This window comes from Entelurus aequoreus, linkage group LG10, assembly GCF_033978785.1.
Source record: "Entelurus aequoreus isolate RoL-2023_Sb linkage group LG10, RoL_Eaeq_v1.1, whole genome shotgun sequence".
Classification (NCBI taxonomy): Eukaryota; Metazoa; Chordata; class Actinopteri; order Syngnathiformes; family Syngnathidae; genus Entelurus; species Entelurus aequoreus.
The window spans coordinates 6081733-6100877 of record NC_084740.1 but is presented as its reverse complement, the minus strand read 5'-3'; the positions used below and the strand labels follow the sequence as shown (position 1 = coordinate 6100877).

The 19145-nt window shown below is 40.4% G+C and overlaps 2 protein-coding genes across 8 annotated transcripts in view; both read left to right on the top strand.

Annotated features, from left to right (window-relative positions):
• Nucleotides 1–19145, top strand: part of cadm1b (cell adhesion molecule 1b) — a 621285-nt gene that overhangs the window by 507521 nt on the left and 94619 nt on the right. The gene's annotated exons all lie outside the window — the stretch shown is intronic.
• LOC133658193 (uncharacterized) lies at nucleotides 1865–5576 on the top strand. Its single transcript, XM_062059917.1, has 2 exons — nucleotides 1865–2649; nucleotides 3567–5576. Exons 1-2 carry the CDS (start codon nucleotides 2097–2099, stop codon nucleotides 5405–5407), a joined length of 2394 nt encoding a protein of 797 aa, XP_061915901.1. The 5' UTR covers nucleotides 1865–2096; the 3' UTR covers nucleotides 5408–5576.

Genomic DNA, 19145 nt, shown 5'->3' with positions numbered 1-19145 from the left:
AAGTGCACTTGTTATTAGTGAGAATATACTTATTTTAAAGGCCTACTGAAAGCCACTACTAGCGACCACGCAGTCTGATAGTTTATATATCAATGATGAAATCTTAACATTGCAACACATGCCAATACGGCCGGGTTAACTTATAAAGTGACATTTTAAATTTCCCGGCAAACTTCCGGCTGAAAACGTTTCGATATGATGACGTTTGCGCGTGACGTCAATGGTTGAACCGGAAGTATTGGTACACCATTGTATCCTAATACAAACAGCTCTGTTTTCATCGCAAAATTCCACAGTATTCTGGACATCTGTGTTGGTGAATCTTTTGCATTTTGTTCAATTAACAATTGAGACTGCAAAGAAGAAAGCTGTAGGTGGGATGGGTGTATTAGCGGCCGGCTGCAGCAACACAACCAGGAGGACTTTGAGTTGGATAGCAGACGCGCTATCCGACGCTAGCCGCCGACCGCATCGATGATCGGGTGAAGTCCTTCGTCGCGCCGTCGATCACTGGAACGCAGGTGAGCACGGGTGTTGATGAGCAGATGAGGGCTGGCGAAGGTGGAGCGCTAATAATTTTATCATAGCTCTGACGAGGTCCCGTAGCTAAGTTAGCTTCAATGGCGTCGTTAGCAACATCATTGCTAGGCTTCGACAGGCGGCACAGCATTAACCGTGTGGTTACAGGTCCAGTGTTTGGTTCGGTGTCTCCTGATAGTAGTATTGTTGATCTTCTGTCTATCCTTCCAGTCAGGGGCTTATTTCTTTTGTTTCTATCTGCATTTAAGCACAATGCTATCACGTTAGCTCCGTAGCTAAAGTGCTTCCCTGATGTATTGTCGTGGAGATAAAAGTCACTGTGAATGTCCATTTCGCGTTCTCGACTCTCATTTTCAAGAGGATATAGTATCCGAGGTGGTTTAAAATACAAATCCGTGATCCACAATAGAAAAAGGAGAAAGTGTGGAATCCAATGAACCCTTGTACGTAAGTTAAGGTCAGAGCGAAAAAAGATACGTCCTGCACTGCACTCTAGTCCTTCACTCTGACGTTCCTCATCCACAAATCTTTCATCCTAGCTCAAATTAATGGGGTAATCGTCGCTTTCTCGGTCCGAATCGCTCTCGCTGCTGGTGTAAACAATGGGGAAATGTGAGGAGCCTTTCAACCTGCGACGTCACGCTACTTCCGGTACAGGAAAGGCTTTTTTATCAGCGACCAAAAGTTGGGAACTTTATCGTCGATGTTCTCTACTAAATCCTTTCAGCAAAAATATGGCAATATCGCGAAATGATCAAGTATGACACATAGAATGAATCTGCTATCCCCGTTTAAATAAAAAAAATTCATTTCAGTAGGCCTTTAAGGTATTTTTGTGTTCATTGAAGTTAGCTAATTTTACTTGTTTTGGAAAGTCTTGACAAGCCAAATTTTGTTGTTCTATTGGCAGATAATTTTGCTTAGTTCAAGTAAAATACCCCAAATTTTTGTATTTTTTTTTCTTGTTTTTGAACACTGACTTTTTGCAATGTAGTGTGTGTGTGACAACCATTGGTACTTTAATTTAACTTTAACTTAACTTTAATATACCTGCTTACTTTATAAGTACAGTATATCTGCACACTCACATTATATCAAACATGATTGACAAAGATGTATCCAAAAGTCTGCCTTTCATTGACATGATGAAAAAGATCACATTTCTACATGTAGTAATAGATGATAAGTTGAACTGGAAGTCTCACATACAAATACACAACATAAGGTGACAAACGCGTCAATAATGAATAAAGCGAAATTTGTTCTGGAGCCAAAATCACTTCATATTCTCTATAGTGCCTGTGGTCAAGGCTCATATCGTTCAGTTTCGCTCCCACACCAACGGCACAACATCATTTTTACTTCATAAAATAGATTTACTGGTAGTAAGTAAGATACCAAAAGTTCGGAAATTGACACCTAGCCCATTTTGTGTAATCGGTGTTGAAAGCCGGTACTATTTTTCAGTGAGGCGCAGTGATATCTAGTGGGGAGTGGCGCGGTTTTGGTCACATGGACCAATCAGGTAGCAGCTTTATTCTAACAACATACCTGCTATGGCGACGACAACATCCGAGAGTGAAGAGGAACGAAAGACCTCAAAAGTTAGAAAAAAAGTGCGTAAAGAGGAAAATAAAAGATGCTATATGCATCTTTCATCTGTGAACAATGAGGACGTCCAGCACTTCACTCGGACACGGTGGGACACATACAGAAACTATTTAAAACAGTGGCTTTGTCTGCAAGACCAGAACAAGCATCTGGCAGAAATCTATAAACATTGCTCGGATGTAGATTTTGACGCTATTCCTGACGTCGCTGGGTTTCACGCAACATGCTACCGACGTTTTACAGATAAATCTGCATTGTTTTATGCCGAGAAAAGGACCGCACGGGCGGTGGGAGAACCATCTGCAGCCGCAGGTCAGTCAGCAGGCACGTCTGAAACTCCCCGAAAGAAACTTCGATCTCGTTCAGGTTTGCCCGTTGCTTCTGCCGGCCCCGTCCTGCCAGCCATCTGTATAATTTGTCAAAAAGTGGAAAAGTACACTCGTGTGGGAGGAAAACGCCAGAGGGATCAACTCACACAAGCAGAAACCGTGTCGGCAGGTATGTGACACACACACACACACACACACACACACACACACACACACACACACACACACACACACACACACACACACACACACACACACACACACACACACACACACACACACACACACACACACACACACACACGTGTGTGAATCTATAGTAATAATGTTACAGTACATAGCGTAGGATTGAAAGAATGTGTTGTTACTTTGTAATAACCAAATGGACCATTTATACACTGTCAGAGTTAAGGGGAGACCTTGGAATTTAAAAGTTTGAGAACCACTGGCCTAGAAAAGGAAGCCCCACCCATCCCCCCATATACCTTCACACCACAGCCCCAATCTCTCTCTCCCCCCCCCACACACACACACACACACACACACCCCTGGACTGATTTACACATCACAACCCCCACCCCTCCCCCCGCACACCTTCACACCTCACCCCTCATCCCTGAACTGACTGAACTGTGACCACTACCCACATCCCTGCTGTGACTTCATGTCACCTCCACTGCTGCTACAATAATTGAAGAATGCATAGTGCACTTTATACATCATCATTGTCATATCATCCATTATCATCTTCACTGTGAACTGAATGTGCAATACTGCTTCTGTCTACTCATGCCCACTATAGATCTGTTGTAAGATCCACACTTTAATTTACTTTATCTTATTTCTTTATTTTTGTTTCTTATTTTATTTTATTATATTTATTAGTATTAAACATCCTTAGCATTTACATTTTTAGTAAGTTTATTGTAAGTGTGCAATATAGTTTAAGTTTATTCTTGTTTAATTTTTATATTCTGTGATTCTTTATTTAGCTTAAGTTTATATTTATATTTATATTTTGTGAATTTGCAAGGGGGACCAGCAAAATAAGCTTTTCATTGTGCAGTGTGACTGTCTGTTTATAAGATCTAGACCGCTCACGGATTCATGCCGATGAAGAAGCTGTGACCAGAATAAGTTCCACCATTGATTCCATGCTGAACCCATTTGACTTACACCAAGATGGCATTGTTTGTCTTAGCTCAGGGACAGTAGCATCTGAAGGGGTCAAGAAGGATTTGCTTGCAGCACCAGAAAGGGGGGAAGAAGCTGTCAAAGTCTTTATTGACCAAAGACTGTTAACAAAATCAGTCGACATTTTTGCCCCCATCAAGGCTCAAAAACTGAAGACCTTTAGTGACCAGGCAAAAACAAAGACAAAATCTGCAGCAGCCAAAGATGTCATTCTGCGTGCAGACAAGAAACTTTTCTCCAGGCTACTCATTATTGGTCAAAGTAGAAAGGTAGACCTGAGGCAAATTCTGTCCTACTCCTTGGGAACGGTTTCATATCCCTTAGCCAGTACTGATGGGTCACTTGCTAAAACAGACAAATCTGCCTTGATGAATATATTGGAGAACAAAGACAAAGACTGCTTAGTTCAGCAAGTTCCGTCAGATGGAGCTATTCTCTTCGATGGCATGGCAGTCATTCAAGCCATGCATTCCAAACCAGCTACCTTTGGAGAGTTGGCTGACAACTTACCCCAGTACGTGGTCAAGATAGCTCTGCAGCACAAGTGTACAAGGATAGACTTTGTCATTGACCAGTATCCAGAAATCAGTATTAAAAACCTAGAGCGGTCACGGAGAGCTGAGGGTGGTACACAACAGGTGCAGATCTATGGACGGGATCAGAAGGCACCCACACAGTGGAAAAAGTTTCTATCTAATGGGACCAACAAAGCAGCACTGGCAGAATTCCTCTTTGTTGCATGGCGAGATGCTGATCTCACCATTTTGGGCAGGGACTTCAGCTTGTACATAGCACATGGAGAACTGTGTCACTGTGTTACTGTGAAAGAGGGTTCACAAACTGTCAGTGCTGTTCACGAACTGACATGTGACCATGAGGAATGTGACACTAGGGTGTTTTTACATGCACAGCATGCTGCACAAGAACATCAAACTGTTGTCATCAAAAGCCCTGACACTGATGTGGCAGTGATTGCTGTAAGTCTTCAAAGAGCTTTACAGTGTAGCTTGTATTTTTTCACGGGAGTAGGCAACAGAACGAGGATCATAGACGTGGCTAAGGTGGCAGCAGCTCTTGGCAACAGTGTTTGTTCTGCACTCATTGGCATCCATACCTTCACAGGTTGTGACTCGACCAGTGCCTTTCATGGCAAGGGCAAAAGGAAGACATTTTCTCTTGCTTGTCAGAAAGACGAATACCTGACTGCGTTCTCAAATCTGGGCAGCAGTTTTAACCTTGACCAGTCTACGTTCAAAACACTGAGCAAATATGTGTGCCACCTGTATGGACAGGCATCTGCCAAAGACGTGAACGATGCAAGATACAAAGCATTCTGTATGGCATCGTCAGCTTTGCCAGAACTGTCCATTCCCCCAACAAGTGATGCCCTCCACCAACACTGCAAAAGGGCAAACTACCAAGCAGCAGTAATGCGACATTCCCTGACTGGTATGATGTGTGCCCCTTCACCCATTGGCAATGGATGGTACATTGAGGATGGGGAGTTAACAGTAAGATGGATGACTAGAAATCCTGCCCCAGATAGTGTGCTGCAGGTAGTCCACTGTGGTTGCAAGACAAGCAAATGTGAAACAGAAAGATGTTCATGTATGTCTGCAAAAATGTCTTGTACTGATTTATGTCACTGCCAGAACTGTGGAAATGTTTCAAAGGAAACAGAAGAAAGAGGTGCATGGGATGATGACACAGATGAAAGTGATATTGATGAGTAATTACGCACCATGTCACCATGTAAAATTTGCCACTTTTGTTTCTTTATCAAGATGTTTGATTATCGAGATGCCACACTGCCATTTTAACGGTAAAGCTTAAATAATGTCTGTATTACCTTTTTTTTCAAATTTGTTTTGGTCTTTTGTGTGTGTTTGTGTGTGTGTGTGTGTGTGTGTGGGGGGGGGGGGGGGGGGGGGTATAAATGACACATGCTGTGAAACAATTTGCTACTTTAATAAATATTTATCATATTTTATACCAATTTGGGCCTTTACTGCATCTATTTTAATCTTGTCCATTTTTGCCTTATTCCAGTTTTGGGGTGCATGGTAATATTTTGCTAGATTTTAAGCCACTTTTGGCCACGGTGTGTTACTTCTTTTGTACCTTTGATTACATAGAAGGTTGTGACATTTTTTTAATGTATGATACATAAGCTTTTAGCTAAATTTAATAAGTGTGTGCTTCATTGTGCTGGGGCAAATCACTTCAGTTGAATCGTTTTTTAAGAAATTTGCTACATTTCATGATCTAAATTCACATATGAGTATACTAAGGCACCAATATTTGTTTCAGATGTTAGGTATATGTATTTATGATATTTGAGAAAGATTTTGTGTTGCCAAAATGAATAAGACATATTTTACAAGCCAAAACTGCAGCACAAGATTTTCGTTTTTTGTGATTTACCTCTATATACATTTCTGGCTTGTGACAAAATTTGGCTAGGTATCATGTTCTGAACTTTTAACCCAAAGTCCAGAAGGGTATTATCTATGCAAAAATGCATTGAACAAGTTGTGCTTAGACGTGGGAGCGAAATTCATTTTCTAGGCACTTTTTCTCATGTCAGCTCACCGTCTACTACTGCTCGCGAGTGTTACTATATACATATCTACAAATAGGGCTGGGCGATATATCGAATATACTTGATATATCGCGGCATGCGCCCTTGCCGAGCAGAGAGGTAGCGGAATGGGTAACGTTAGCCGTGATGCTAGCGGAGTGGTGCGAGTGGTAATACGAGAGAGAGAAGGTGCGAATCTGGTAACAAATGAAGGAAGAATTAATTCCCAAGAAAAACAGCAGGGGGTCCATCGTCTGGCGGTGGTTTGGCTTCAAGCGGGAAGATGTTGAACAGACAACAGTAATATGTCAAGTATGCGGCAAAAGCGTTGCTACAAAAAGTAGCATTACTGCTAATATGTAGCATCATTTGAAAAGTCACCCGCTAAAGAATGAAGAGTGCTTGAAACTCCGCATGTCAACATCTCCGTTCGGTGCCACAGCCAACAAAATGCCCAAGCAACCATTTCCACATCAACACCGTATGAAACAAATAGTCAACAACAGAAGGAGATAACGTCCGCAGGAACCTACCACATAGTGAAGGACATACACTATTTGATTTCCTATTATGCAGCTCATTTTTATTTGACACTTATTGAAATATCTTGTGTGACATCATGCACAAAAGTGCACTTTATTTGTTTTAAACTATTGTAGTGGCGTTCTGTACAAAAAGTGCACTTTAATTTAGTGTTGTTTTGATATGTCATCTTAGTGACATCATGCACAAAAGTGCACTAATAGCTTGTTTTAAAATGTCTCTGACAATCTTGCACTTTCTGTTTTGGAAATGACATGAATGTTTGTGCCACTGCTTAATAACTGTTTAATACATACACTTTTAGTTGTGATTTCCCTCTCTGCATGAAAGTTTAAAAGTAGCATATATTAATGCAGTATGAAGAAGAATGTTTTAATGTAGACACATAGAATCATCATACTGCTGTGATTATATGCATCAAGTGTTCATTCAAGGCTAAGGCAAAATATCCACATATATATGGTAAACAATGATGGAAAAACAACCCCACACCATAATTCTTCCTCCACCAAATTTGACACTCGTCACAATGCAGTCCGAAATGTAGCGTTCTCCTGGCAACTTCCAAACACAGACTCGTCCATCAGATTTCCAGATGGAAAAGCATGATGTCAACTGCTGACACTGCAAGTCCGCTTGTGTTTTTTCTACATACACCGTGTTTTCATTATGATAAATGGGTTATTCTTGTATAGCGCTTTTCAACCTTCAAGGTACTCAAAGCGCTATGACACTATTTCCACATTCACCCATTCACACACACATTCACACACAAGGCGCTAACCACGACCCATCAGGAGCAAGGGTGAAGCGTCTTGCTCAAGGACACAACGGACGTGACTAGAATGGCAGAAGTCAGAGATCGAACCAGGAACCCTCAGGTTGCTGGCAAGGCCACGCTGTCCCATTATTCATTTAACATTTGGGAAAATGTAAAAAGAACGATCTCGCATAGCCAATTTTTGTTTTCTTTGGTTCCCAGTAGGCTCACTTGAGCAGTTTGTTGAGTGTGTGAAGGACTTTACATGCAGCTGAAGTTTGCAAAACCTTCAAACTGTAACAACTCTTTGAAATAACCATACAGAGAGAGAGGTCGGAATGCTTTCGTGTGCAGGAAGAACAACCTTGATGGGCTTAAAGCATGTCATAGGCTACAAACACACACACACACACACACACACACACACACACACACACACTAGGGCTGAGACTTGCGATTATTTTGATAGTCTAACAGATTAGTCGACCAGTCCGATTATAAAGCGTACACCTATTTAACATTATTTTTGCATCGACTTTTAAATGCAGCTTAAAGGCCTACTGAAATGAATTTTTTTTATTCAAACGGGGATAGCAGATCTATTCTATGTGTCATACTTGATCATTTCGCGATATTGCCATATTTTTGCTGAAAGGATTTAGTATAGAACAACGACGATAAAGATTGCAACTTTTGGTATCTGATAAAAAAAAGGCTTGCCCCTACCGGAAGTAGCGTGACGTAGTCAGTTGAACATATACGCAAAGTTCCCTATTGTTTACAATGATGGCCGCATGAAGTGAGAGAGATTCGGACCGAGAAAGCGACAATTTCCCCATTAATTTGAGCGAGGATGAAAGATTTGTGGATGAGTAAAGTGCAAGTGAAGGACTAGTGGGGAGTTGAAGCTATTCAGATAGGGAAGATGCTGTGAGAGCCGGGGGTGACCTGATATTCAGCTGGGAATGACTACAACAGTAAATAAACACAAGACATATATATACTCTATTAGCCACAACACAACCAGGCTTATATTTAATATGCCACAAATTAATCCTGCATAAAAACACCTGCGTGTTTGTTATGCTAGCTCCTAGCTCCTCTGCTAGCTCCTAGCTCCATAGAACACGCCAATACAATTCAAACACCTGATCAACACACACCATCACTCAGCCCAAAAGACCGTTTACCTAACCCAAGGTTCATAAAGCTTATATATTTTTAAAAAGTTACGTACGTGACGCGCACATACGGTCAAGTTATCGAATGTTTAGCAGCCAAGGCTGCATACTCACGGTACCTGATATTCAGCTGGGAATGACTACAACAGTAAATAAACACAAGACATATATATACTCTATTAGCCACAACACAACCAGGCTTATATTTAATATGCCACAAATTAATCCTGCATAATAACACCTGCGTGTTTGTTATGCTAGCTCCTAGCTCCTCTGCTAGCTCCTAGCTCCATAGAACACGCCAATACAATTCAAACACCCGATCAACACACACAATCACTCAGCCCAAAAGACCGTTCACCTAACCCAAGGTTCATAAAGCTTATATATTTTTAAAAAGTTACGTACGTGACGCGCACGTAGGTACGGTATGTGTTATGCTAGCTCCTCTGCTAGCTCCTAGCTCCATAGAACACGCCAATACAATTCAAACACATGATCAACACACACAATCACTCAGCCCAAAAGACCGTTCACCTAACCCAAGGTTCATAAAGCTTATATATTTTAAAAAAGTTACGTACATACGCAAAAAAAAGCCAAAGCTGCATACTCACAGTAGCACGTCTGCGTCTTTGTCATCCAAATCAAAGTAATCCTGGTAAGAGTCTGTGTTGTCCCAGTTCTCTACAGGCGTCTGTGTATCCAAATCAAAAGTCCTCCTGGTTAGAGTCTCTGTTATCCGAGTTCTTCCATCTTGACTGCATCTTTCGGGAATGTAAACAAAGAAGCGCCGGCTGTGTACTGTTGTGGCTGACTACGTTCGAAAAATACGTCCATTTCGCACCGACAACTTTCTTCTTTGCTTGCTTGGCTTCCTTCTCCATAATGCAATGAACATGATTGAAACAGATTCACGAACACAGATGTCCAGAATACTGTGGAATTATGAAATGAAAACAGGGCTTTTTCGTATCGGCTTCAATGTGGAAGGCATACCCGTGTTCGCCGGGCTACGTCACGCGCATACGTCATCCGCAGAGGCGTTTCGAACCGGAAGTTTAGCGGCAAATTTAAAATGTCACTTTATAAGTTAACCCGGCCGTATTGGCATGTGTTATAATGTTAAGATTTCATCATTGATATATAAACTATCAGACTGCGTGGTCGGTAGTAGTGGCTTTCAGTAGGCCTTTAAGTTATTTTAGGCATGTGCTTACGAACAACAAAGATGACTAATTAATTCATAAATATTAATTAATACTGTAACTAGAGATGTCCGATAATGGCTTTTTTGCCGATATTCCGATATTGTCCAACTCTTAATTACCGATTCCGATATCAACCGATACCGATATATACAGTCGTGGAATGAACACATTATTATGCCTAATTTTGTTGTGATGCTCGCTGGATGCATTAAACAATGTAACAAGGTTTTCCAAATTAAATCAACTCAAATTATGGAAAAAAATGCCAACATGGCACTGCCATATTTATTATTGAAGTCACAAAGTGCATGATTTTTTTTAACATGCCTCAAAACAGCAGCTTGGAATTTGGGACATCCTCTCCCTGAGAGAGCATGAGGAGGTTGAGGTAGGCGGGGTTGGGGGGGCGGGGTTTGGTGGTAGCGGGGGGTGTATATTGTAGCGTCCCGGAAGAGTTAGTGCTGCAAGGGGTTCTGGGTATTTGTTCTGTTGTGTTACGGTGCGGATGTTCTCCCGAAATGTGTTTGTCATTCTTGTTTGGTGTGGGTTCACAGTGTGGCGCATATTTGTAACAATGTTAAAGTTGTTTATACGGTCACCCTCAGTGTGACCTGTATGGCTGTTGACCAAGTATGCATGGCATTCACTTGTGTGTGTGTGAAAAGCCGTAGATATTATGTGAGGCAAAACAGTGCCTTTAAGGTTTATTGGCACTCTGGACTCCTCCCTACGCCCGTGTACACAGCGGCGTTTTAAAAAGTCATAAATTTTACTTTTTGAAACCGATACCGATAATTTCCCATATTACATTTTAAAGCATTTATCAGCCGATAATATCGGCAGTCCGATATTATCGGACATCTCTGACTGTAACTGTATTAGCTATTACAAGAATGTAAATGACTATCAAATGTCCATTTAAAAGAAAAGGCAATGTGCTCAAAAGAACAATTAACCATGTTAATATATATATATATTTAAAAAACTGTTAAAATAGCAGTAATAAAAAACAAACAACAAAACACTAAATCTAACTTCCTCAAAAAGAAAAGAAGCGTTTTGTGATGATGTGGTTAAAAAGCTAAACATTGGTTTATGACTATTGATTAACTCCTGGCAGTTTTAGCACTCTAATACTCTCAATGTATAGCATTGTATCATTGATTCATTCTGAACATGTTAGCTCTTTCAAAGATTGTATGTTCAATCTTATGATATACATTTTTACTTTTTAAGGTCAAGGCAAGTGTTGCCTTAAAAGAGGGCTCATATTTTAGGGCAGTGTTTTCTAGCGTGCCGCGGGAGATTATCTAATTTCACCTATTTGGGTTAAAAATATTTTTTTGCAAACCAGTAATTATAATTCTGCAAATATGTGTTGTTGTTGAGTGTCGGTGCTGTCTCGAGCTCGGCAGAGTAACCGTGTAATACTCTTCAATAGGTAGCAGCAGGTAGCTAATTGCTTTGTAGATGTGGGAAACAGCGGGAGGCAGTGTACAGGTAAAAAGGTGTCTAATGCTTAAACCAAAAATAAACAAAAGGTGAGTGCCCCTAAGAAAAGGCATTGAAGCTTAGGGATGGCTATGCAGAACAAAACTAAAACTGAACTGGCTACTAAGTAAACAAAAAACGAATGCTGGACGACAGCAAAGACTTACTGTGGACGTACAATGTACATCCGAACATGACATGACAATCAACAATGTCCCCACAAAGAAGGATAAAAACAACTGAAATATTCTTGATTGCTAAAACAAAGTAGATGCGGGAAATATCGCTCAAAGGAAGACATGAAACTGCTACAGGAAAATACCAAAAAAAGAGAGAAAAAAACACCAAAATAGGAGTGCAAGACAAGAACTAAAACACTACACACAGGAAAACACCAAAAAACTCAAAATAAGTCAGGGTGACAGGTGGTGACAGTACACCTACTTTGAGACAAGAGCTATAGTGATACATGCTTGGTTATGGTTTAAAGTCATATCCAACAATTGCGACAACGACTTTTTACTGTCAACTGAGTTTCGTTTTTTAATGATTTTTGCTGGTGGTGTGCCTCCGCATTTTTTCAACGGAAAAAATGTGCCTTGGCTCAAAAAAGGTTGAAAAACACTGGCAAGGCAAGGTAGAAGGGCACCAAGGAAAACATTATTTTCTAATATAAACTTGGCAGCTTTTTGTCATGCCTTTATCTCTATTTTTGATAAGAGGGAGGTATTTTTATTTTTATTTTATTTTTTATTTTTTTAAAGTTATGTACATTTATATGTAGATATAGCTGATGTATCGGGACAGATCCATTAAGAGTTTGAGCAGAAACATGTCATATAGGAATTAACAAAACACAATAACACATTAACAAAATGATGTGTCACATGAACGGTTTTTGAAGTAATACCTTTGTGACATGAAAAAACACGAGTAATGTATAAAAACCTTGTGTTTACTTTTTGATACTAAAATAAAACGCAAAGCAGTTTGGCTAATGAGGATGAAGTCTAATAAACAAGCTTTGATCTTCTCTTGGTTCTGTACAACACTTTGCTAAAGAGGAGTGACACCTTTCTCATCGAATACACAATCTTCACAGCCTGCGTTCAATTCGATGAGATGACAGAACGTTTGAGCTGGTATTGATGTTATTTGAACACTGACACAGTTTGCAGTTAAATAAAGGAGGAGTGAACATCCCAGGCAACAAAGTAAAGACTTTGTAAACAAGTTGTGACAACGTTCACGACACATCGCCTGCTGCAAAACATCAAATCACACTTGCCAACCTTGAGACCTCCGATTTAGGTGGGGGGGGGGCCGTGGTTGGGGGCGTGGTTAAGAGAGGAGGAGTATATTTACAGCTAGAATTCACCAAGTTAAGTATTTCATATATATATATATATATATATATATATATATATATATATATATATATATATATATATATATATATATATATATATATATAAATAAAAGAAATACTTGAAAAAAATAAAATAAAATACATACTTTATCCGTGTTTCTGCTTGTGCTTTCATCACACATCAGACAAAGGGTTGGTTTTGGCAAAGTTCGATCACTTCCTTGTCCAATTCCGGGGCAATGGCACCTATCAAATACACAGTAATGAAAACACAGTTGTTCTACTAACTGTACTGTGCTTGCTGCTTGCTAAAAAACAACAACAACACTTATCTTTCACTATTTGAGTAGCCTTTGTTCTGCCATTTGCGTACTGGCGAGCGATCTCTGAATCTGGGAACATATCCTTCACGGATTTGTTGTAGACATCCGCAAATGAGAACGAGATGTTGCTTCCAGCTATCAGCATAGCCATCTTTGTCTCGGCATATGTTACACCCTCGGGTCTCCATTTAGCAAGGTGGCCCATAATACTGGGCTGGGACCGGTGCTGTGTTGCCGCAGCCTTGTGCTTCTCTGACCGTTCATGACTGAGTATATCCGTTCGTCCACCGTGTTCAATGGAGAAGTCTGTTCTACAAAATGTACAGGCAGCATACTCCTTCCCCTTCGAGCTGTCCTGGATAAACTGACATTCTTGTTTCCATTCGTTTTGGAACTTACAAGCGTACTTCTTCATCTTACTCGTCGTCGGCGTCGCCATTGCTGTATCTTCCTCGTTCTTCTGCTTCGTCTCCTTGTTGTGTGCGCAGTTGTGCACTCTCTAAAAGCCTTAGATGGTATAATGTGATTGGGCAGGCACGCTGTTTATATCGTGGGAAAGCGGACGTGAAAACAGGCTGTCCTCACTCAGGTCCGCATGGAACTGGAGGGGGTGTGGCCTCCAGCTCCGGCAGAAAATCGGGAGATTTTCGGGCGTATATTTGTCCCGGGAGGTTTTCGGGAGAGGCGCTGAAATTTGGGAGTCTCCCGGAAAATTTGGGAGGGTTGGCAAGTATGCATCAAATAGTTTTCTCCTTCGCTGTTTACTTTTAGTGTGAGGACAAGTGTGTCTCCCTCCAATATTGTCCACACCTGTCTCCATCTAAACACAGCAGTGATCTCTTAACCGCACGCCTGGAAGCGAGGGAAAATGACTTTATAGCTCTGTTGGTAGAGTGGCCATGCCAGCAACTTGAGGGTTCCAGGTTCGATCCCCGTTTCCGCCATCCTAGTCTCTGCCATTGTGTCCTTGGGGAAGACACTTTACCCACCTGCTCCCAGTGCCACCCACACTGGTTTAAATGTAACTTAGATGTTGGGTTTCACTGTGTAAAGTGCTTTGAGTCACTAGAGAAAAAGCGCTATATAAATATAATTCACTTCACTTCACGTTGAACCAAGCGCTCGGCTCCGTTTATTTCGAGGGGAAATCTCCGCTGCAAAGTCGGTGTCATTGGTCCGCCAGGATTATCAAGCCAAATGACGCCAGTGCGCATGCGCCTGACTTTGTGTTGCCTAAAATGCATTTATAAAAGATGGTTTTGCAGTAATTAAAAAATTAGACGGTATTATTAACTACATTTTATCGCAAATGATCATTATACAGTTTACTGTTACATTAACAAGTAAAAAGTCAGGGGCGGTCACGGCATGTTCTTTCCGCAAATGTTGGTCCATTTTTTTAGGGCTTACTTCAAATGACGAGGGCGGTCGCGGCTTTTGCCGTGGTTACATTTGAGCCCTGCATCACCACATTGGTGCCTAATGTCCGTCTTTGCATGTGCGCGTGATTCATGTTTGCTGTTGTGCTTTTTTTTAATTGCATAATTGAGGAGATGCTGCTCCGTTATTGATTGAAGTAAAGTCTGAATGTCATTAAAACAGTTAGCGCCATCTTTTGACACTTCTTCCACTCCCGTCCTTGCACACTACACCGCTACAACAAAGATGACGGGGAGAAGACGCTGGCGAAGGTGAGCCACGTAAATAAGACCCGCCCACAAAACGGCGCATCCTGAAGCGACTGTCAGAAAGCGGCTTGAAGATGATGTGTAAAACATCATCTATGCAACATTTTGAGCAAAGAACCACCATCACATGTTATGTAGACCACTAGGAAGTATTTTACATTTAGAAAAAAATAATAATAATATGACTCCTTTATTGCGCCTTATAATCGGGTGCGCCTGATATATGAAAAAAGATCAAAAATAGACCATTCATCGGCAGTGCGCCTTATAATCTGGTGTGCCCTATGGTCCGGAAAATACAGGTAGCATTATTTTAGTTTTACTGAGATTCAAAATTGTTTTTGTCAAACCATCTCTTTAATTTGTTCATTTCTTCTGTTATTTTTTGTAGTAGCTTTTGTGTGTTCTCTCCTGAGCAAAGAGATGCAGATAATGGGTTAAAAGTAGAGATGTCCGATAATGGCTTTTTTGCCGATATTCCGATATTGTCCAACTCTTAATTACCGATTCCGATATCAACCGATACCGATATATACAGTTGTGGAATGAACACATTTTTATGCCTAATTTTGTCGTGATGCCCCGCTGGATGCATTAAACAATGTAACAAGGTTTTCCAAAACAAATCAACTCAAGTTATGGAAAAAAATGCCAACATGGCACTGCCATATTTATTATTGAAGTCACAAAGTGCATGATTTTTTTTAACATGCCTCAAAACAGCAGCTTGGAATTTGGGACATGCTCTCCCTGAGAGAGCATGAGGAGGTTGAGGTGGGTAGGTAGGGGATAGCGGGGGGTGTATATTGTAGCGTCCCGGAAGAGTTAGTGCTGCAAGGGGTTCTGGGTATTTGTTCTGTTGTGTTTATGTTGTGTTACGGTGCGGATGTTCCCCCGAAATGTGTTTGTCATTCTTGTTTGGTGTGGGTTCACAGTGTGGCGCATATTTGTAACAGTGTTAAAGTTGTTTATACGGTCACCCTCAGTGTGACCTGTATGGCTGTTGACCAAGTATGCTTGCATTCACTTGTGTGTGTGAAAAGTCGTAGATATTATGTGATTGGGCCGGCACGCAAAGGCAGTGCCTTTGAGGTTTATTGGCGCTCTGTACTTCTCCCTACGTCCGTGTACACAGCGGCGTTTTAAAAAGTCATACATTTTACTTTTCGAAACTGATACCAATAATTTCCGATATTACATTTTAAAGCATTTATCGGCCGATAATATCGGCAGTCCGATATTATCGGACATCTCTAGTTAAAAGTTAAAGTACCAATGATTGTCACACACACACACACGAGGTGTGGCGAAATTATTCTCTGCACTTGACCCATCACCCTTGATCACCCCCTGGGAGGTGAGGGGAGCAGTGAGCAGCAGCGGTGGCCGCGCCCGGGAATCATTTTTGGTGATTTAACCCGCAATTCCAACCCTTGATGCTGAGTGCCAAGCAGGGAGGTAATGGCTCCCTTGTTTATAGTCATTGGTATGACTCGGGTTCCACAATGTAAAGTGCTAAATAAATAGAATTCACTTCACCTCACTATCTTACAGTATGTGTCCGATGTGTGGAAGTGTGTTCCTCGCCAACAGCCTGTCATAAAAATAGTTACAGCCTTGAGCGCTGTCTGCACATCCAATGTAAACATACAGCCAATCTTTGACCTCCGATCCGTAGAGGACATTTACGGGTCAACTGCGGGATGAACCGTGGCGATGAAGGCAGCGTGGCTCTCCTGCTAACTGGCAGCCTGGCTGTGGGTTGTAGCAGCGGGTCATCTCGGAAGGGAGGAGGAAGACCCTCTGACCATCGTATCGCCAACAGCATGACCAAAGTCTTTAGATTGGCCACACACCATATAAGACTTGATTTGATGTGGATACAAATTGGCAGGACACACACACACACACACCTGTCGGAGCACTCAAACAATGAAACAGGTGGAGGCAGCAGGGCTGTAAAGTGCGCCTGGGGTAAAGACAGTGCCGCCTAATCCTCCCATTTATTATATTTTAAGTGCTGAGCTGAAGCAACTGCTGCAAGGTATTTATTACTGATATATAAAAAAATGTTAAAGGTACCCAAGGACGACTTGAGAGGAGTGGCTGAAAGAACACCACGATGCAATTAAAAAATGTTTTTTGTCCTGTCCAGCTTCTCAGGCAAATTATATAGTAGATGTAGATGACCATATCACCTGTATAATTGTATTTTACAAAAGAGAAGTGTGGGATACTTCTCTTGTTGCCTTATTTGTATTTGACTTTATTAAATGTATTTATATTATCATTTGGTGCAGCCGGGCCGGAGCAGGAGGGGATATAAAGAGGAAAAAAAGGAAGACAGAGGGGGAAATTGTGGGGATAAGACAGAGAGACAAAAACAACAACTGCAAACACAACAACAACAACAACAATAGAGCAACATCAGCAAATAGGATATGTACAAATATGATGGTAAAAGTGATAGCAAAGAAGCAGTTAGTGAAATAAATAATAATACAGAAATGACAATAAGCATTATTACACTACAAATGCAGCGATTCAAATACCAATAGAAATATCACTATTGATCATGAATAATACCAATAATTGACCTCTATTATCAACAATACAGTTGTTCAAATGCAACAATACATATACGTAATGATGACTAGAGATACAAAAGAAAGCAGAAACATGGAGGGGAAGAAAGAGAAGCCAGCTATATTAACCTAGTAGATTGTTATAGTAACAATAGGTTAAGCTTTGTCAGTGTGCCATGTGTTACCCAGTTTACCCTAGGGCAACAACGTTAATTTATGTTTGATGAAACATGATTATATGCATGAGTGTATGTATGTACCGTATATGTATTTGTATATGTACAGAGTGTGTATATCTGTGTTTGTACAGTGAATGTATATGTACACGTATGTGTATATGTATGTTTGTACAGTGAATGTATATGTACAGTATGTGTTTATGTATGTTTGTACAGTGAATGTATACGTACAGTATGTGTATATGTATGTTTGTACAGTGAATTTTTATGTACAGTATGTGTATATGTATGTTTGTACAGTGAATGTATATGTATGTGTATATGTATGTTTGTACAGTGAATGTATATGTACAGTATGTGTATATGTATTTTTGTACAGTGAATGTATACGTACAGTATGTGTATATGTATGTTTGTACAGTGAATGTATATGTACAGTATGTGTATATGTATGTTTGTACAGTGAATGTATACGTACAGTATGTGTATATGTATGTTTGTACAGTGAATGTATATGTACAGTATGTGTTTATGTATGTTTGTACAGTGAATGTACATGTACATGTATGTATATATGTCTGTTTGTACAGTGAATTTATATGTACAGTATGTGTATATGTATGTTTGTACAGTGATTGTATATGTATGTGTATATGTATGTTTGTACAGTGAATGTATACGTACAGTATGTGTATATGTATGTTTGTACAGTGAATGTATACGTACAGTATGTGTATATGTATGTTTGTACAGTGAATGTATACGTACAGTATGTGTATATGTATGTTTGTACAGTGAATGTACAGTATATGCATATATGTATGTTTGTACAGTGAATGCATATGTACAGTATGATGCAATTAAACTTAAAACGCCTTTTTTTTTTTTGCAATAGAAAATAATGTCCGACATTGACGTGGTGTTTGCGACAACGGGACAAGGTTATCACACAAGGAGCGATCCATGTGCACAAACACACTAATTAAACCGCTGTAGCGAGCGGTGATTACTCTGGGACAACAAACCCCTCGCATGGACCGCAACACGATTCGGGATGGCATTAAATCCTCCGGAAAAGAGGAGTAGGAGTCGCAGACATCATTATAACTGGTTATGAGCACCTTTTTACCAATCTCCTGTGTCTCATTAGAGCCAGCTGAAGTTGTAGCGCTTCCAACGTTTGCGCACGAGAGAGAGGCTGTTTAATGGAAATTGCTGGAATATGTGGAGAGGAAGTCGTTAATTGAAGAGACAACAACAAGGATGATGGAGATTACTAGGGTTTTTTTTTTCTCAATTTGCTGGACAAAGAACACCTGCTTCTAATGCTGTTTCATTCTCTGCTATGATTTCAGCATTGTCATTTATACAATTTACTAAATTACCTAGCTAATAAGAACAATAAAGGCCCACTTAAAATGTTGTAACATTTGACTATGGAAATCCTCAGTCGAAGACAACCCTAAAAATAGGAAGATAAAAGATACATACAATTATTTATCTTGAATCATCCATTTAATCATAATTGTTTAACATCGTTCTGTTACATGAAATCTGAAG